At 38.7% G+C, this 21,708-nt stretch overlaps 2 protein-coding genes and 1 pseudogene across 2 annotated transcripts; 1 reads left to right on the plus strand and 2 right to left on the minus strand.

Annotated features, from left to right (window-relative positions):
* Positions 1-8,588: 8,588 nt before the first annotated feature.
* LOC102701754 lies at positions 8,589-19,874 on the minus strand (annotated as a pseudogene).
* Positions 15,081-17,383, plus strand: LOC107304935. Its single transcript, XM_015841063.2, has 3 exons — positions 15,081-15,177; positions 15,258-16,822; positions 16,908-17,383. Exons 2-3 carry the CDS (start codon positions 16,227-16,229, stop codon positions 17,107-17,109), a joined length of 798 nt encoding a protein of 265 aa, XP_015696549.1. The 5' UTR covers positions 15,081-15,177; positions 15,258-16,226; the 3' UTR covers positions 17,110-17,383.
* Positions 17,393-18,007, minus strand: LOC121055340. Its single transcript, XM_040527675.1, has 2 exons — positions 17,917-18,007; positions 17,393-17,852 (listed from the first exon to the last, which is right to left on the minus strand). Exons 1-2 carry the CDS (start codon positions 17,962-17,964, stop codon positions 17,493-17,495), a joined length of 408 nt encoding a protein of 135 aa, XP_040383609.1. The 5' UTR covers positions 17,965-18,007; the 3' UTR covers positions 17,393-17,492.
* Positions 19,875-21,708: the final 1,834 nt, after the last annotated feature.

Below are 21,708 nucleotides of genomic sequence, written 5' to 3' on the forward strand. Positions count from 1 at the left end.
CACTTGCAAACGCAAAATGACTAGCTATCTAGGTAATATATGTATTAATGTAGACTGGCCAACAACTAGCGTGGCACATCGATCAATTAATTGACGGATTGAATTATTCGTTTCGTTTGTACATCGATCCACCCACAGCTGCCGCACGGATCAGGATCGATCATCTGTCGCTGTACCTATACCCATTTGTTCAAGCCCTGTCTATATACATCACTGTTCTTCACTATCCTAGTAGTTCCCGGAGTTGACTAACTACACATTCATTTCCATGAGACTTTTATAACGTATAAATTTCCTGCAGTTGACTGAGTTGTTAGCTTTTTCTTTCGATGGCAAATCCTACCTACCTCAGCATTGAATGTTCGTACTGCTGTGTGTGAGAAAATTGGGTGTTCAGGATGACGAGGATTCAAAAGACGCAAGAGATACACATAAATATGAATGTGTTTTATAATACGGCCTCGTTATTTGTCTGAAATTAAGAGTAAGCGAAACAACATATATATTAATATAATTTATAGGTAAAAATTTTATACACGTGTTCTCGACAATTTAAAAGCAAAGAGCGAAAAATAAACTACGATAAAAAACATTTTAGTCTTAAAGTTTAAATTTGGCTTGTAATAAGAAAAATAAGCCAACAGATAGGAGGCTATGCTCCCTCCTGTTTTTTTAATGTTTGGTATTATTAACTTTTGAATATATATTTCATCATTCGTTTTATTCAAACAAATTATATATGTAATTATCATTTATTTTGTTATGAAATGTTTTATTATTGGTTAAAATTTTAATCATGGCTTATATTCAAACAACTTATGCACGGGAAGGGTACGACGGCCCGTTGTATTCTCTTGCATTTTAATAATCAACTTACAGTGGTTATTGTCAAGTGACGTCCATAATTTTTCACGTAAAGGTTTTCCAAGTTAAATCTGTGTCTCGAGTATGCCTATGTTTTTCTAACACCAAGTCAAGTGATCACACTCACTCTTCGACTTTGTCATGCTTGCCGCGCTAATTCTTGTTGGCATCCCCAGGAGATCTGGGTCTCATTGCTCTTCTCTTCAGCACCCTTGTTCTACGGTGGTAATGATGCGCTGTGATTTGTGGGGGACAGAATGTACAAGCTATTCCACTATGCTGGTCTCCTCCACCTTGGTACCATTATTGTTATTAGCATCAATTTAATTGGAAGTAGTAAAAGATGTAATCTGTAACTATGACATCGATCTTCTGACATACACAATCCATGTTTTTAATCAAGGCTAGGCCTGGACGGAAAACTCAAAGCTCGTTGGCTCGCTCGACTCGTGACTTGCTCGGCTCGACTCAGCTCATTAGTATAACGAGTCGAGCTGAGCCAGCATTTTAGCCTGGTAGCGCTAACGAGCCAACTCAAGCTGGCTCGCAAGCAGCTCACAAGCCAAACGAGCCTAAAAATGTTTCAAAGGAAATAGGCCTAGTGACCCAAATAGCTCAACAAAAAACCTAAAACCCTAATCCCCCGGTCCCCAGTCCCGCCCGGCCACCAAGAAGCACTAGAGAGACCGACTCCAGACTCCAGTACTCCACGCCGCCACCCATGTCGCCCTCATTCGTGAATCCCTCCACTCCGCCGCCCCTGTAGCCTCCCTCCCCGCCACCGTCGCCTCACTGCCGCCACCCCCCGTCGGCCCCTCACCGGCGCCACCACCCTAGCGTCGCCGCCCCATCGCCCTCCTCACCGCCGCAGGCCGCAGGCCGTCGTCCCCCTCCCTGACGCCGGTCTCAGTCGTTCCCCTCACCGGCGCTTTCGTTGTCGCCTCCATCTCCGTCACCATCGCCCCAACGTCGTCGCCCCCATCACCCCCCCCCCACCGCCGCAGCCCCCATCGTCCCCCTCCCCGACACCATCGCCCGAGGCCAACGGAGTCGCCCTGACAGGAGGCCAGCGGCGGCAACCATGGAGGCCCCAATAGGAGGCCGACTGCATCGCCCTGGCGCCCTGACGCTCCGACGGTACGCCATCCCCATCCTACATTGATGTACTGTAACTACTGGTAACCTATTAATTTGTTGCATACTTACTTCCATGTGTTATTGCTCACGAGCTAAACGAGCTGACTCGAGCTTTTAACAAGCCGAGTTGAGCTGGTATTTTAGCTCGTTACTTCTAACGAGCCAACTCGTTATCTTACCGAGTTATACCGAGTCGAGCCGAGCAAGCTCGCTATCGGTATTTGGCTCGTTATCCCGTGGTTACGTTTTTGTGGTATTTGGTTGGAACATATTAGTGTAAACGTGAATGAAAATGATTGCAGTCACAAGTGATTACATCGTATCAATTTTCTTCATAGGTTAGGTTGTTCTTGTGAAAAATATTGAATAGAAAAAAATCCTATTATACGTTATGTATTGCACGCGCGCACACTCACGAGGTTTATACATAGCGTACACTTGGGGTGGTACAAGTCAAATATTCTATCACATCTCTATAAGGTTTTATCTTTATCTATAGGGATTATATTGGACTAATACTATCTTCAACTATACATACTTTATCTCTAACAATTTTCCGTAATAGTAATCACTACCACTTCTCCATCGTTTGGTTGGCTGTAGCCAGTAAAGAAATGAGGGTAAAGATAAGAGAAGAGCATTCGTAGCTTGAAATTTCTACTAATTAACAAAAAAAAAATGCATCCACAAATTAAGAAACAAGTACTAATATATAAACAAAACAAATCCAAAATATATTCAACAAAATCACAATCGGGTTATCCTCTCTCTCTCTCTTCGTATACATGACCAATTCGAAACTTTGGATTATCGCGAAAAGATGATTCGTCGACGAGATGGCGAAGAAGGCACCTGCATCATCTTGGCTCAGCATAATCGTCACAAGTCATCTACAATCTCCTGGTCCACCAGCTCAGTTGAAACAAACACAATTAACGTACGTACGGTTTTGGTTTATCCTGTTTACCGGGCCAAAATGGCTCAACTAAACAGCTGCTTTTGAAAACTGCAAACAAATCACTGTTGCTTACCAATCCTTTTGATAATGATTGACATGAGACCCGTTGAATTAAGCAAACAATCACACGCTACGCTCAAATTCACGAGGAGAGCATTTCCAGAATAAAGACATCACATATTTGCTGATATAATAGTACGATGCTGTTGGTAGATGGGTATGCTATAATTCCTATAAATAAAACTTTTACGCTGGTTGTAGCTATAAATAAAACTTTTACCCTGTCAACCAGGATATCTTGCAAATAAAGATCATAGATCCTTGTCAGTTGATGCGTATAGCAGTAGAATTAGAGTTAGATAGCTAAACCTGACGAAGCACATGTTGATGTATGGGAAGTAGTCGATCCGATGTCCTCCTCCACATGTAAGTTTCTCTTCCTTGTGAGAACTTCTATTCTTGTGAACGTACTTGTTGATCAACAAGTTATCTATTTAAAAGAATGGTATATCACTTTAAATAAAGTATACATAAACATATTAGTGATACAATTATCTTTATAATTATGTCTACGGCATATCACTAACAAACAGGCACATTTACCGGACACCTATTACAACACATGGACAAAATAGTTTAAAACTAAAAATAAAAAGTCAAACCCAAGAAGCTAAGTCGTCCTCTCTCTCCCTCTCCATCCTCCACTCTCCCTCTCCCATCTTGCCATTCTCATCCCTCTCCCCTCCGTTTCACACCCTTCCAACAACCCCCGATAATCACCACTGAACTGAGATCATACGGGACCTACCTACTAGTCTGCAGTACTACTGTACTGCAGAGGATGAGCGCCCCATGCTTCCCTTTCCACCTTCCTCAGACAAAATCAAAGTGTTGTGGCCTCATTGAAAGAGCACAACTAGAGAAGGCCGATCCAGCGGTGGCTGTAGCGGCAACCTCAACCGAGAGGTGGATATGGCCATGGCTCGTCTCGTAGATATCAGGAATTTTATACGGGCGTTTCCTATAGCTATGAGAACATTTTTACAGATGTTTTAGGAGTACGGTTAGTGATTAGTGAAAATATTTTTTGTCTATCTGAAAATGAAGTAAATTTATAACAGTTTAGTGGATTAGAATGTGATTGATGTGACAAGTGGTAATAATTTAATTAGTGCTAGAAGTTTCTATACTGTGTAAGGGCACCTTCAATGGTTAGTACTAATATGGGTGCTTACCGATAGAGAAAAAACCAAGCAGCTTATCTAAGAGTTCTTTGTTCCCATAGAGAGGGGCATAGTGGGTGCTAAATTTATTGGTTTGTCATGACAACCAATTCCAGAAGCACACATATATGATTTAAGCACCCTGTGACATCGATGCCTGCAGAGAAGCGTTGGCTCCACGTGATTAGCGTCTCCTTGATTAGGTTTGAGGAAGAAAAAACTGGTTTTCTCTTGTAAAAACCTATTGAAGCGAGCGCACTGGAGATGCCCTAATAAGATTTGAATCAAAGAAATCCTTATATTGTGGTAACGAGAGAGCAGATGGCAATTGGTGCTAGCTCAGCCAGGAAAATTTGTACTGTTGTATGGGTAAGCAAATGGTGTTGAGACTTGAGAACGATGAAGCACGCATGACGCATGATTAACGTATAACTTTTTTTTCTTCCTCCATGTTTGACCAGTGTAGGCCAATTTTGTGTTTTAAATTATTTTATAGTAAAAATTGGGATAGTGATCTAAACAAATTAAATGTATAAAATATGGGTCTCTCTGCAGTGCATTCTACTGTAATTGAATTTAATCGACATTGTAGATCTATTTTTATTAGATGACTATGATTAAATTATACTACCAATTATATTAGGTGTACTAGAAAATTTAAAGGAGTAATATCGTCCTTTTTATTATGATGCTAAATAACCTAAGATATTTCGGCGAATGCATGTATGGACGAATCGAACACAGTCGCAGGATGCTGAAACGAACGCTGCCGCGACTAATGATGCAGAAACTATGTACTCTGCCAAGCGTCCAACCTCCCTCCCTTACGTAACACACGTACATAACATATTTTTCTTGATTAAAAAAAAATATTTAATTTTAAAATACTACTAATCAACTAATTAACAAATCACTAAATTGCCATTTTTAATAAATAACTCAGATTAATTCTACTGTAGTATAATATTACTACTTACTACCCGTAAAAAATACCACAGAGAGGGACCTATAAAACATATAGTAGTAGAGTATAGACTGAAAGCAATATTTTACCTTGGATGCACCTATTTGTAGACGCCTCAAACTGAAGCCGTCAATTGCTGAGATGGGTTAATCGGAGGATAAATCAATCTGAGATATTGTGATTTTGACGTTGATAGCCAACCGTGAACGATGTTTTTTTCAGGTAATAAATTTATACTAGAGACGGCTCAGTTTTAGACCCTTGTCGACAACAATGGGCTACTAGAAAACAACTCCATTTTCTATACTCTTTTAAAAGAAGACAATTAAAAGAAGGCAATGGTGATGATGGTAATAAATCTGCCACCCTATCACCTATCTTGTTTTCTTACCGACTACTCTATATTCTTTAGTGTTAAAAAATAGGCTTTCTACACGTTAGTAATATCTTATTTTATCTTAGAATACAAGTTTACTTCTCTCAAAAAATATATGAAATATTTGATGTACTGTTGCAAAGCATAGATATTTTGCTAGTCATATAAAGGTTAAATAAAAGTCAGTCTCTGATGACTGGTTGACGATCAAAGGCAACACGCAGAGGAAAACTTAATTTTGCTCGTATATTACAGTGTAATATTTGTGTTTATAGCAAAAAGTTGGCACCCTTTCTGAGTTTGTCCTGCACATAAAAGTGGGCAAACCACTGTTGCTGAGCTTTATCAAACATGGAGCATATTTATTTTGATACATGATCTCCCGTGAGGCCCTGACATCTATAAGAGAATACTATCCAAAAACTTGTATTGAATTCTTCTAAAAAATATTAGACACAAAAATTATACACTCCTCCTATAGAAATTTAAAATGAATAATTTGTATTGGAAACACATATTTTCGCCATTAATTTAGGATTGGCCGCCAACCCATGCATTGCATAGGTTATTATTACTGATATCATAAATATCAAAATTCCAATATTATGTTTGATATGTTGTTGAGCTTTGTTGTTATAGTTGTTTATAGTAAAAGAAGAGTCCACATCAGTAAAACTTGCTATTTGCTAACTTTATGTTTTTTAATAAAATTAAACATACGCGGTGAGAGTCCGATGTACGGACGATATCACATACATCAATTCCGAATTTTAGAATTAGTAGCAACGTTGCCCGTGCTTCGCAATGGATAAAAAAATTACATATTAAATAAACCACTTTATATATATATATATATATATAACTCAGTAATAATTAATTAATTATGTGAACCATATGATAAATCTCTCTTCTGGTTTAAATTCTGGATTCTTAGCTCCTCCTTATTTTATTTTTCCTTTTCCTTTTGTTTTCTTTTATCTTCCCTTCTTTCTTTTCTTCTTCTTCTTCATTTCTTCTTTATTTTCCTCTTCTTTCTTTTTCTTTTCTTCGCTTGTGGATAATCCTTGTTTCTAACTCCTCATGGAGATAAAAAAGTCCTACACACCAAACGCACATTAGCTCTGAAATTTGAACATATTTTGACTAAATATGAAACATTAGTTGGCATGCGTGTTGCCACTTTCATTTCCACTAAACGTGTGTGTGCTCCATATCTCAATACTTGAATTATATTCACTCTAACCTTGTAAATACTAAGGGAGAATATGTAATTTACTGAAGCCATTGAGAAGTGTAATATATTCAACCAAGTTAAAATGAAGTAATGTATTTTAATCATAGTGGCCTTGCCTCGCTTCTATGCCAATCCCTTGACCAGTTTTTATATTTGAAAAATATGTGAGTACTACTTATAGCCATAAACTTTATGCATAGGTATTAATAAACTTTAAACACAAATAAAATATTTCGTTCATAAATTTTATACATAAATTAAATATTTGTATGTGAAAATATTTTGCTCATCAACTTTTGTTCAACCATCAAAATAATCTACTCTAAAATCACAATAATAATGATATGTTTTGAAAAATTTTTAGTGGACAATTTTTTGGTTTTAAAATTTTCAATCTATTGGCTTGGTATATTTGATGATAAAAAACTAACAAACAACGTTACAAATTTAGGACAAAATCAAAATTTTAATATTCAATTAGTTGGGCTTCGCCTCTAACTTCAGAAAAATCAAATGCATGTGCTGTATTGCTACGTCATCGACCCGCGCTGGCTGGCATTCAAAAAAACTCAAATACATACGCTACATCGAAAAAGAATCGACGCGGTCATGCTGGCTGGCGAGCGCTGGCAAAAGGAAACATGAAATCAAACATGACTTCAGACGGAAACGACGCAGCTAAAAAAAGGAAATAACGTCCACGATGAAACGCTGCAGCGCCTGACGGGAACGGCTACAGCTAAAAAAAAGGAAAATAACAAGGGAGCTTGGCAATCGAACCGGAGACCTCTTGCCTTGTAAGAGGTCATTTATCCGCTAGACCATGGACCCAATTTGGTTTTATTTTGCACGGGACAGCTAAAATATGAAGGGAGTCATACCATACGGACGACGAGACCCTCTATATTTTTATATTTTTATAGGTTGTCATTTGGGTCCCACAATACCGTGTGGGGCCCACGACGGACGAAAATTTTTGGCAGAATTGTTACTTCTTTTTTTTAATAGTATAGATTAAACTGCAGTTCATTCTATTTCTCAATCTTGTGATTTATTTAACAGAAAATCTCAACATAATATATGGTCATGATTATAAGCTTGTTGATAGATATTATAGATTTTTAAACTATTTTTCAATATATGATGGTTCCATTCCTAATTACAGTGACTTAAAATAATTAAGGACTCCAATGTAATTATGACCTTTTGAAAAAGAAGTTGATAATAACGTGTTGATTCTTATTTTTTTTATAATTTATTTAATAATAGTTATAAAATAATTATTGTACACTACATGGAGCAATATTACATTATTAATGGGATTTGTAAAATTTTCAAATTTGCTATTATTTAATTTTTGAAAATAAGAACAAGAATGTTGATGGTATTTCCAACATGTTTTATTCAACACAAAAGAGCAATGCGGCACAACAGATCTGTGTAATTAAGATCAACCAAAATTAATCATTTGGAGAGATTCAACACAGTTTTGGTAAAGAAAATAGCATCAAGGTTATAGCTAGATGACGTTAGTTTGAATCTGACTAATTTTGATGCGTAAAAAAATCATACCAATAGGTCGAGAGATCGTTCTACCTAAACTTGCGGGTGATCCTTGGTCAACACATGAAAAAAAACAGCCTTCACATCGGGTGCTTTATGGCCATGAGCTCAAATCAATATGTTGTGCGCACGATACGATTGAGACGGACTGTGACCAGCCCTGAGCAAAACGTACGGGTGCAAGGTCAAGGATCTTATCGGCTTTGTTTACGAGTAAAAGCAATATAAATTATTGTCCTTTAGCACAACAAATTGTCAACGCATATTAATTAACTGTGTTGTTTTAGACATGAAGGAGAGAACCTTCTACTATGCCCTACAGTGAGGTATGAATGGTTTAATCTTCGTCTTGCTGATGGTCCAAGCATGGACATCTCTAGTTACATTTTCCATATCGCCCAGATCCCAATGACCTTCCTCCAATTCCAGGCCTTCGTGTAGTTGAGTGAGCACGGTTGCCATCGTTGGTCTCTGAGAAGCAATATCTGTTGTGCACATCATTGCGGTATCTAAAACCTTTCACATGGAGTTGATATTATAGGAATCTCCAAGACGTGCATCAGCAACTGAGCTGATGTTCCCTGTGACCATTTTCTTCATCACACGTTGACAGATGTGATCATTCCCAGGTATTATTGGAGGTTCACCTGTAGTTACCTCCAATAAAACTACCGCTAAAACTGTACATGTCATTGCTCTTAGTGAGCCTACCGGTGATGTAGTACCTAAAAATAGGCAACATTAATAAACAAAATGATTTCATCAATAGGTTAAGGATATAATTTTAATCAATCATTAAAATATATGAATTTGTCAATCAAAAGGAGATTCATACTCAGGGTCAATATAGCCCATAGATCCAGCTGCAGTGGTTGATATGTGAGTCTGGGAGTCACTCTGGTAGGTTTTAGAAAGTTCAAAATCTGCTATTTTTGCTTTTAGATTTTGGTCCAAGAGAATGTTAGTTGTCTTCACATCTAGTGTGCAACCCTTATGTAGATAATCCAAGCCTAGAACATTATAATTAGATGAGGAAATGTGTGCGGAAACAAATTTATTTAATCTTGTTTGTCTTCTTACTGTAGCATACCTTGAGCAGCTTCAAGCAAAACTCTTACGCGTGTTGCCCATTTCATTGTTCTAGCGATGCCACTTTTATCTTCAAACATTGCTTGCACACAATTAAAAGGAGGGTTGTGTACGTGTGGGTGTGTGGGGTGGGGGAGGGGGGAGAGTTGACAAATCAGAACAATATTGTTCTACTGATAGAAGGAAACGAACGTTGCGGCTAATTCTTACGACGGGAAATCTAAAAACAACATATGCATTATCTAGGCTTAACTAGTGCACACTACTGGTTCATTGACCATGTAAGAAGAATATTCCTACCAGTTAACCATCAAATAAAATTTCTGTTAAATTGCTTAGGTGATTTATGAGACGATTACACGGTTATATTCATTGTAATTAAACATTCATAACAAGTAAATTCAATGAATATTTATATTTTTATAAAATATTTTAAATTAATTTTACAATAAACAAAAATTACTTTTAGATTTAAATAAATTACTAGCCTTGTAAAAGTAAATTCAATGAAGCCTAAAAGTAATCTACACAAAATATAAAATTAACTTTAAAAAATGAAAGTAAGTTGTCGCGATACTAAAAGTAAATCTAATGTGTCGAAATCTAATTTAATCAACAGATATTATAGAAGTTACGAATAAAGTAAACTATTCACATCATTATGAATGTCAAAGAAGTAATTTAATTGAATGTGAAAATAATTTACATATCTTATAAAATTAATTTACACATATAATAAAACTAATTTACAGCATATTGTTTTATGAAAGTAGAATCAAGTAAGATCTTATTATAAAGATCTAATTACAATAAACATAATGGTGTAATTAAATTATAGATTGGATAAGTAATTTAAGAGAAAAATTATTTGAATCTTCGTTGTTAGGAATTTTAGATGGTAGCTAGTTAAGGCTAATTAATCATATGCATTAAGTAAAATTGGAAATACAAGACAAAGATATATACTCCAAACTAGAGGGCATAAGTAGAGGCAGGGGCGGAGCTAGGTGATGAAAGAGGGGTTGTCGGGCACCCAGTCTAGAGGGCATAAGCTAGATTTTGCATATTTTTAATATATATATATATATATATATATATATATATATATATGCACATCTCTGAATCCAAGCTTAGTCATCCGTAGCAGTTTAAACTCGACTTAAAACAATAAAACCGAAGTAAGTGGCACACGTCTAAATTTCGTTCGACCTCCGCCCCTGAAAACGATAGAATCATGTAAGTTTGTTGTGTGCTGCTACGTTTTATGTGGAGGGCTGACTCAAAAATGTAGGTAAGTGTATGAATAATGAAACTGAAATCCCTCACGACCAATTTATTTTTTTCAAAATGTATAACAGCAGTTTTAAAATAACAAATATGGTTACGTGAAATGGAATCAAATACAGTTAATATTTTGAAACACTTGAATTTTTCCATACTATGCCTTGAAATCTACATGATTTGATCATAGATTTTAAATATCTCAATTAGTTTGTAAGTAGAAAACATATTATGCTCAAAATTTGAAATTTGGCACCTATTTGAATATTATCATTCGAATTTAAAAATGCGGCAAAGCTAGTTATGACAACTCTTATATTAATTACTTACTTTATATGCAATAATTTTTATTAGGTTGAAAAATTGCTTATTTTCTAGGTTATTAGATATTTCCTACAGTGAGATAAGGCAAATATCCATTGGATAGTGTGGATGGTCTAAATCAATGTTGGAGCACTACAAGTAAGTCCAGAGGGCATATGCGGTCAGCATTTAATAAGTTGTAAGATGGAAATATAGCCAACTAGTTTGTCTCCACTATTTACAGGTCCTTGCTCATGGCAGTTAACTTCTATCAGATTTCCGGAACATTTCATCTAAAAAAGAATGTCCCAACATTCAATACTCCAAGTTTGCAATGGACAAACCTCTCAGATAATCTCAAAGATTGCCGCTACACATGTACTCATAGACAAGTGCTAAATGATCCTTCTCCCAGCAGTAACCAAGCAAGGAAACAAGATTTGTGTGATGCACCTCTGTCAAGTTCTGAACCTACTCAATGGGATAAGACAATAGGTTAAATCTATTAATGTCTGTAAGAAATCTATCTGAAAAAAATGATTTTTATGTGAAAGCAAACACATTTGGCACCTCAGCTAAGAACTCATCAAGCCCGTGCGACGACGATTCGGATCGCATCTTGACAGCAACCTAATTACCGTCTTCTAGACAACTATAATACACATTCCCAAAGCCTCCTTCCCAATCAAACGCTTGAAGTTGTCGGTGAACTTCACAAGTTCTTCGTATGTGAATCGGCGATTCTCAGGTCTTTGTAGATGGTCCCAATGTCCCGGAGGTGCACTCGTCATTTCTCGTACCATGGGAGAATCATGTGTAGCAACTGGCGCACAAAGAACACTATTAATTAGCAGTATGGCATACAGTTATTAAACAAAATATTTTTCAAATGCAGAATATAATAGCAGAGTATACACACAATGGGGCTTTCTTTTGATTCTCCAGATCAAATATGCTACAACAAGTATGGCAACAACGATCACTGGAGCCACTACAGAAGCAGCTAGCTTAGCTTCTCGGTTTCTTGATGAGGATGAAGTTATCGGTTTTTTCACATATCTCCGTCGGATTCATAGCTGAAATTACAGGAAACTATCAGTCCAAGGTTTAAATTAAATTGGTCAAAAGAAACATAGCGTAAAATACTAATTAATAAGGGAATCAAGAATAATGAAAGTAGACAAACCTGAAAATAATTGATCCATTGTTTTTACGGAGGGAGTCTGGAACTGTCCCATTCAGTTGGTTGCATGACAAGTTTCTGTACGTATAAAACGTTATGCCGTTTAGTAGGCATTAAGCAATTAATGACTTTGACATTGTAACAGTCTGCTAACTGTATACTCCACTTAAATATTTAACAATATATGTTGACCACAGATAATCAAGCTTCGAACCATATAATTAGTGCCAGATATCGTATCAACACTCTGCCACGCAAGATAATGGGAAATTTAATACTGATAAATACGAAATTTTGGTAACATGAGGTACGAAATTTTGTACATACAAAATAAGCTAACTTCGTATACATCTCAAGGACTACAAAAAAACCTAATGATGATACTCCTTCCGGTTAAAAATATTTATCATTTAGAATAAGATTTTGATCAAAGTTTTAACTTTCAGACAAGCAAACTTTTGTTAAATAAATGTATAGAATATAATAAGTGTGTGATATTATTATAGTACTTTCCGAGGAGAATATATATGTATTATTTGTTTTATATTTAAATTAAGTATTTAAGGAATTATCGATTGTCGAAATTTTAGAAGTTCGACCAAATCTTACCGTAAATGATAAATATTTTTGATGGGAAGAAATACAGTATAAAAAGTCAGAAGTGTGACGATTTTTGGGTTGCAAAAAGTAAAATGACCCAGTAAATAAATATACTCCAACATGCAAGCATCTGTTTAGACCATGATGATGCATGATTTGCTACATCTCATTCGGCATTACCTAATCAATGATATCGGAAACATCTGTTTAAAGACAAATTATAACAAATCGCTCTGTACACGCGTGAATATACTTACAAATACTTCAGGGCAGTAAGCAGTGTGAAATTATGATATCAACCCATGCAATTCACTGTTGGAGAGATCGCTGCATAATAAATTCAAGTAATCCAACGTGAAGAAAAGGTACCAACTGTATAAAAATGATGCTGGTACATACAGATCTCCCCAATAATACTTAGAGAGATATTATTCTCATAGTTTTATCATCAGTGACATTTGCTGCATCCGACACCATCCATCCGAAGCAAAATTATTTGGGAAACATGGATCGCCCATCCAGTTCTTCTTTATCCCATACTCATGTTTAATAGCCATGATCGCATCAACTAGCATACGAAATAAAGAGCAGAAATTCAGCAGAGACACTTGACTGACTTTGTGTTATTTTTAGGTGGAGTTTTTTTTACCGTCCTTATAAAAGTATCTCGAGCTTCCATATTTTTTAGTGTAAAAATTTAGTAACTTATGGTACAATATATATTAAGATATCCGCACTAAAATTTTTGGTACCTCAAAATGCTTCTTAAGAATGATATAAAAAGCCAAATTCTGATATTGTACATCAAGATATTAAAATTTTACACTGAAAAGTTTATACTTCGAGATATTTTTGAAAGGGTAAATTGGATCCATGCCATTGGAACTAAACAAATTTAGAAAAATACCACTACAATTCGTGAAACTGCGCACATGCCATCCGTATTTCTGCAAAATTTTATTCTTGCCATTCTGGACCCACAAATCAGGATCTGCCTCTTTTCCCTCTACCGTATTTTCGTATGGTCGCTATTGCCCCTCTCTCTAGTGATACAAGGGATCTGGCTGGGCTCAAACAGAAGGAGGCCACCGCACTGCCGACTCGTAGCTAGCTGCCAGCGACGGAATCGGTGATGCTGGGTGGGGAAGCGGCGGAGGGGGCGAGAGAGCTCGAGGTGCGAGTTCACTGGCACCGGCAACCTGAGATGTAGGTGCTCCCATCAACAATCCCCCTTGAAGCTTTGTGCACTGTGGGACGGGAGGGATGGAGGGGATGGATCCGGCTGGATTGATTCCAGCGATTGCTGCAATACCGTGAGTGCCTGCTATTCCTTTTCTTTGTCACAAGCATGCAGTACTTAGCAATACCGTGAGTTGATGTTCTCTTCTTTGTTGGTAGGCACTGGTTTTCAGTAGAGGTTAGGCTTGAAGCATTTGTCACGGTAGACACAGATGGTAGAAAGTGTTACACGAAAGGCAGTACTCGGCATTGGGTTGTGGATTCAGAAAGCTTCTCAATGGATTTTCTGATGAATAGCTTAAGTGCCGAGGTCACATGGGGAACAAATCAATCCCCTTCTGTCTGGTATTATGACAAAAATAGTGGGGAGGATGCTAGGCTTGTCGATGACAGTCAGGTTCATGAATTATTCGAAATGTACAAAACAGAGACTGAGATAAAACTTCTTGTGGTCAGTGCTTGATAATGAGATGGGTGATAAATTGCAATTGAATGAGGTGGATCCCATATGTGTTCTGCCTCCTATCATGTTTGAACAGTCTGCTCTGAATGTTGGAGGTGTTGAAATGCCTACAATTGAAGAAGCAACTGTTAGAGAGCCAGACATGTTTGACAACAAGGAAGAATATATGGGTGTCCATGATGAGCACATATATGTTACCCAACCTGAAATGCATGCCCAACCTGAAATGCATGCCCAACCTGATGGAAACACTGACCTTGGTCAGTCTTCTCAGCCTCCTGTTGCAGGGGTTGGAGCTCCTGATGAGCATGTGGGTGTCCATGATGAGCACATATATGTTACCCAACCTGAAATGCATGCCCAACCTGAAATGCATGCCTAACCTGATGGAAACACTGACCTTGGTCAGTCTTCTCAGCCTCCTGTTGCAGGGGTTGGAGCTCCTGATGAGCAGGTTACTGATGAAGATCCACAGGTTCTTAATGTCATACATGATCCTGACAATCCCAAAATAGAGAGGGATGCATTATTTCCTGATATTATTGCTATTAGAAAAGCAGTTAGACACTATGCAGTTAAGAAAGGATTTGTGTTTGCTGGTTTAAAGACAGATCCGACTCGGTTTATAGCCCATTGTGCTGCTGAAGGGTGCCCATGGCGTATTCATGCATCTAAGCTTGCTGGTACCAAAGTTGTGCAGGTACTCATGCCCTCAACTAGCACACTAAATATCCAACTAAATTAGTGTCCTAACATTTTTATGACCATGTTGTGATGCAGATCAAAGTTCTTCCATTTGAGCACACATGTGCATCTACCAAGTTACAAGAAGGAAAAATGGCAACCCAAAGTTGGATTGCTGATAGGGTTGGTGACTGGTTGAAGAAAAATCCACAGAAGAGTGCTTCTGATGTGAAGAAGAAACTTGAAGAGGACTATGAGGTTAAGTTGAAATATTCCAAGGCATGGAGTGGTTTTAGATGTGCATTAGAGCAAATACATGGTAAATATGAAGAGAGCTTTCAACTTCTTTTTAATTGGAAAACTGAGATGGAGTTGAAGTCCCCAGGGACTATTGTAGATATTGAATTGCAGAAGGTTGGGAAGAAGATGTGCTTCAAGAGAATATTTGTGGCATTGAAGCCTTGTATAGATGGCTTTCTTAATGGTTGCAGGCCATATGTTGGTGTAGATTCAACAAGATTGACAGGTAAATATACTGGCCAACTAGCTTCAGCTACTGCAGTAGATGGACATAATTGGTTGTTCTATGTAGCATATGCTATCTTTGACAGTGAGACTGATGATAATTGGCTATGGTTCATGCAAAGTCTAAATAAAGCCATAGGGAACCCTGAAGGTTTTGTTATATCAACTGATGCATGCAAGGGATTGGAGAAGGCAGTGGAAGTTGTGTTTGACAAAGTTGAGCATAGGGAATGTATGAGGCACCTTTATGCCAATCTTGTGAAGAAGTTCCAAGGCCCTGTCTTCACTGACCATCTGTATCCAGCAGCTAGAAGCTACACCGATAGTGGATTTAGATGGCATATGCAGCAAATATTCGATGTCAGTCCACAAGCCATAGAGTATCTAGAGAAGCATCACTCTAGGATATGGTATAGGTGTGGATTTTCTGAAGCTAGCAAGTGTGACTACCTCACAAACAATGTATCTGAAAGCTTTAATAATTAGATAAAGCAGCTGAAAGGTTTGTTGCTCCATGAACTAGTTGATTCAATTAGGGAAATGGTTATGGAGAAGATGGCATTAAGGAGAGATATTGGGAATAAGTTGGTAGATGGGATTCTGCCAAATGTTATGAAAGAGTTAAATAATGCATCTGGGTGTCTGAGGGTGGTCAAAGTTGCTAGGTCTAATGATGGTTTTGCAGAAGTTACACTAGTGGAGGCCGATAACATGACAAAGAGGCATACAGTTGATTTGGACAACCACAAATGCTCATGTAGGGTTTGGCAAGTTACAGGGAAGCCATGTAAGCATGCTCTAGCTTGGATCACCACTAATAGAGGGAGGATCCAAGATTTTGTTAGCCCATATTACAGTGTTCAGACATTCAAGATTGCTTATGTAGGAAGAGTAGTCCCAATGACAGATAGGTCACAGTGGCCACAAGTTGACCTAGGATTTAAGGTTTATCCACCTAGGCAAAAAAGGGGTGCTGGAAGACCTAGAGTACAAAGAATTAGGGGATGTCTAGAACCTGGCAGAAAGAGAGTTACCTGTAAAAGGTGTAATGGGTCAGGTCACTTTGAGAAGACTTTTAAATTAGCTGAACCAGTTGATAAAGATGACATGAATAGACCTTCTGGCAGTAAAAAGAGGTACTTTAGCATCTATTTGGTCGATTCAAGTTCTTGTTCTTTTTTGTTACAAAAATAAGTATCTCACTGTAAATTGTGTTTGTAGGAAGAGACAAGTATCTGGAGAGGATGCAAGCACATCTGCAGCAGTAAGCAAGGAAAACAAGAGAAAATCTAGCAAGAAAACTCCAAAGAAGAAGAAGACTCCTAAGAAGAAGAAAACTCTTCTAAAAAGGAAAGAATTGGCTGCTAGTAGTGATCCACCAGCTAGAGTAGTTAGAAAGTTGTCAGAGTGGTTTGTTAAGTGATTAGAGTATTGCTAGATCAGGTTGAGTATTGCTAAGTATGTGAACCTAAGTATTCTATTTTGCTGGGTCACCTTCTTCGGTTTGTAAGGTGCTACCACTCCAATATGTATGGTCTGTCTTCAGAACCAATGTTTTGCTTTAGGTTGTGACTGAAATGTTGGTCTGAATTGTATTGTTGCACATTGAGAGTTGAATTGTATTGCTGCACATCTACCATCAGATTTTAGTATTGCTGCACAACACACATTTTTACCACATAAAACAAAGACATTCCATTCCACATTTCACATCAATTACTCCACATAAAGCAACTGGCGCATCCCATTACATATCTACCATCAGATTTTACACACTTTTAAATTACCCATTTTTCGGGGAGATCACTAATTACCTACTTCATCCCTGCAACTACAGCAAGAAATAAAATACAATAAAATACAACATATCAACATGTACAATTTTCTACTCCAAGCCTTCTCACACTCCAGATTTTTCTTTAACTCTGCAACCTCTGCATTTGATTGCTTCATAGCATCAAAACATGTTTCCAGCTCCAATTGTTTCCCATCTAGCAGTCCTGACAACCTAGCCATATGCCCCTTTTGTTCTGCTACCAACTGGCGCAAGCTTGTGCGTGACTCATGCAAATAATCGAATTGGCCGGCTTCACAGTAAGCAACACACTCCTCAACATACTCATTCAGGTTGTCTTCCCATATCCACAGCGAGCAAGTGTAACCACGCTGCAAAAACAGAACAACAAATGAAGAATTGGGATGGAGTTGCAAAGTAATGCATATATCTCACCGTGCCATCGCATTGGAGCCACCGTCGCCCTGGGTTCCTTGTCGTCATCGACCTATAAACTGCTGCAGCATTCCCGCAATGACATTTCAGCTCTGGGATTCCAGGCGGAGAGCTGCTCGACTGTAGCCATGCCGACCGAATCGGTCTTGGCGCCATACCAACCTCGCCGTCGCCGTCGCCGCCGTCGACGTCTCCACCGTCGACGTCGCCGCGGTCCCCCGCTGTCCCCCGCCGCCGTCGTCCCCCACCGTCACCCGCCGCCGTCCTATCGGCTAGGGTTCTGCCATTCTGTTTGAGCTGTCCCGACCGGCCAGATCCAGCCTTGTATCACTAGAGAGAGGGGCAATAGCGACCATACGAAAATACAGTATAGGGAAAAGAGGCAGGATCCTGATTTGTGGGCCCATAATGGCAAGAATCAAATTTTGCAGAAATACGGATGGCATGTGCGCGGTTTCACGAATTGTAATGGTATTTTTCCAAATTCGTTTAGTTCCAATGGCATGGATCCAATTTACCCTTTTTGAAAAGATGATGTAAAAAAGTTTGATAGTAGAGCTAGCTTACAGTCTTGGGGGGACGTTGTCGGGTTGTCGTGGATGATTAGACCGTAGACCTCGTAAGCGTTGAGGATTGGGGACAGATCAGACATGGCAGTGGCAGTTAACTTGACTGAAAAACCTGCTGAATCACTGGACCAAATGGTAATGGACGAACCACTCAGGTATCCTGGGCTGATTGGGCTGCTCTGCGTGCCGTCGTCGACCGAAGCAGCGAACTGGCGAGACTTGTTATTCTGGAAGACTGCGAAGTGCAGGATCACCAGATGATCACGGGGAAGTATCTCTGCTCTCTTTGAACGGAGAATTAGTTCGTTGGAGTTGCCGACCGCCGGCACAAAGGCTGTCTCGAGAACACGCGGAGGAACCGCGAATTGGAGCTCGCCGAGATGGGTGATTGGGTGGAGATGTTTGAAGCTTGATCGTCTTCCTTCAGATCCCATGCGTACCAGTACCGATCATACTGATCATCAGGGTACCTGTACAGTTCAAAGCAAATTGGGTAAGAATAATACTATTGTCCTACTTAAAAAAATTAACAGGGTAAGTTTACAATATTAGCAAGAAGCAGTTTCCAGCAAAAAAAAAAGAGAGAGAGAAAGAAAAGAAATTGGCTGGTTGATTCCTCGGCCTTCTAAAAAAAGTAAAAAAAATAACGTTCGGGGAAGAGTTTTATCCTTATAGAATTTCTAATGCAACAACTACCAGTATAATATAATAAAATCAGATCCAATAGACGGCTCCCATTCGAGGGGCATCTGAAAAAAATCAGAGCTTGTGACATATAGATTGATGTGCAGCTGAGCTACTCCTTATGGTACAACCATGTAGGGAAGTAGACAAATACCTTACTATATCATTGTCGGCGCTCCACCTCATGCTCCTCCGTTCAAAGAGTGAGAGCGACTGGTTGGCCATGACTGGGTAGGGCAAGTTCTCGAGCGGCCTCAGCTCCACCGTGGACACAAATGGTGTGCCTTGGCCGATGTTGATTAGGCACACCGGCGCCCAACTCGCCCACGCCACGAACACCGCCGTGTAGGCTCGGTAGCCGTAGTCGTCGTCGTCAGTGTCTAGGTTCACGATGTCCCAGTGGTTCACCCCAAGCATCAGGTTGAACCTCACCGACGTGCTGCCGAGGTTATCGTAGTTGCCGTGCAAGAACTCTAGCTGGACGATGTACTTGCCCCCGACGTCATTGGTCAGCAGCGTGTAGCAGTTCCGGTCAGTTGTACCCCCCTCGACGCCGATCTAGATGTAAACGCGAGATTACCCAGGTGTAGTCTCTTGATATACAAAATAATACATTACTTCTGCTTAGCGATTGTATTTGATGATGGACAGATCAACCAGAAAATAGCTAATCTGAATATGACCTGCCCCTTCAGGGGTGCCCATGTCCCCGTCATATAGCAAGAGATGGGGTTACATACAGAGACCTAATTTGATATGACTAAGGTCTACTCTGACCCAGATATGGTAGAGTCCAGTAATCTCGGCATACAATCCAGATGTATTAAACTCTATCCGATCAAGTACAATATAACGTTTCATTCCTACAGTACCGCTTCCCCCATATGGATCCGTACGATACCCTATGTACAAGTATGCCAAAAAGGATGTTTTTTAATAAAATTTTACATATGCATTCTTAGTGCTCTAAAAACCAACACTGAAAAATAAACTTCGGTATAAAAGCCTCAAAAATCAATTTTAAATTTAAATTTAAGGTTGAAAATTCAAATTTTAGCTTGTAACGATAGGCATAAACGAAAAGATGTGGGTTAAGAGTGAGTCATAGTATAAACAATCACTTGCCCTGTGGTGGTGCAGTGATGGATTCGTTGGTACACGACTCCACCAAGATTTATGTTTAAATGTCCATGTATGTGGCTATGAATTTCTCTCTTTTATCTAAGTGGGATGATGTACTGCTAACACCAGAGGTATTTGGCGTATTTATAAATAAAAATTTTATATATGTATTATTAATGATCTAAAAAGTAAACTATGAAAAATATTCTAAATTTAACTCTAAATTTACTGTTAAAAATTGAAATTTTAGCACACCACATAAACGAAAAGATGATGCCAAAATGTATTACATGAGAAAGTGACACCGAAAAGGTTTGAGATTTATATGGCCAGATGAAATCAAGCATTGCGAAATTAGAGCGGCCGGAGTACTGAAATACTTGACGCAGAACTCAGAGGAGAATAGGTAGAAATTAACCTGGAGGCAGCTGGCCAGCGGCACGAACCGCTACCCCTAACACCACCACGACGATGCCGGTGGCGAAAGCCAATAACGCCATTGGGAACAAACCACCTGCTGGTATGGTAACCCCAAATTGCCAATGGCTTTACTTGAGTTGAGCACCATGTATGCACACACATATATACGCATATTTATGGTGATTGGGGCATGACATGCTAGTACTATGGCTACTTACATCCTCGGTCTCATAAATAAATGCATTTTAGCATTGTTTATGTTTAACGTTTGATAGTTTATTTTATTTTAAAAAAATATGATCAATATTTTTATTATTATTAGATGATAAAACATAAATAACATTCTATGTGTGTGACAAATTTTTATATGAATTTTTAAATAAGACAGACGGTTAAATCATTTGACACAAACCTAAAAATGCAGTTATGCTGAGACATGTAGCAGCTAATAAGCGATAGCCAATCTAATTTGGGGCGTGGACTTGACTCACCCTCCGAGTCGTTTCTCACTCCTTCGAGCTCTGCTTCATCGTCACTTTAATTGACGGTCCATATTATGACCTCAGGTAGGTCCTGGCATTGACTTATTTCTCTTTCAGCCTACCACATGATGATGTTTCACCAGTGAATTTAGTTACGCCCTGTTTAGTTTTGCCACCTCCTTGCTGGTTGATCGGGAGAGCTCAACGTCCTGTACGAGGAGAAAGTGAATAAGGTTTTTTGCGAGCAATACACGCATGAGCTCATTGTTCGTCTACCACAACACGTCTTTCATCTTTTGTCACTAGTACATAACAACCTATTTATTTTAGTTCATAACACATATTTGTGATGGGTATGGACTGATACAAAATCTCCAGCACCGATGACACATACTTGTCTGTGCAAGTTTTTAGACCCGATACAAATGAATGTGGTGAGCCAAAAGAAAAGGAAGCCGGCTCGGCTAATTGAGCTGATACTCTAGTTGCAAATGTGGTTGCACAAATCATATTCA

The sequence above is a fragment of the Oryza brachyantha genome, chromosome 9 (genome assembly GCF_000231095.2).
Source record: "Oryza brachyantha chromosome 9, ObraRS2, whole genome shotgun sequence".
NCBI classification, from domain to species: domain Eukaryota; kingdom Viridiplantae; phylum Streptophyta; class Magnoliopsida; order Poales; family Poaceae; genus Oryza; species Oryza brachyantha.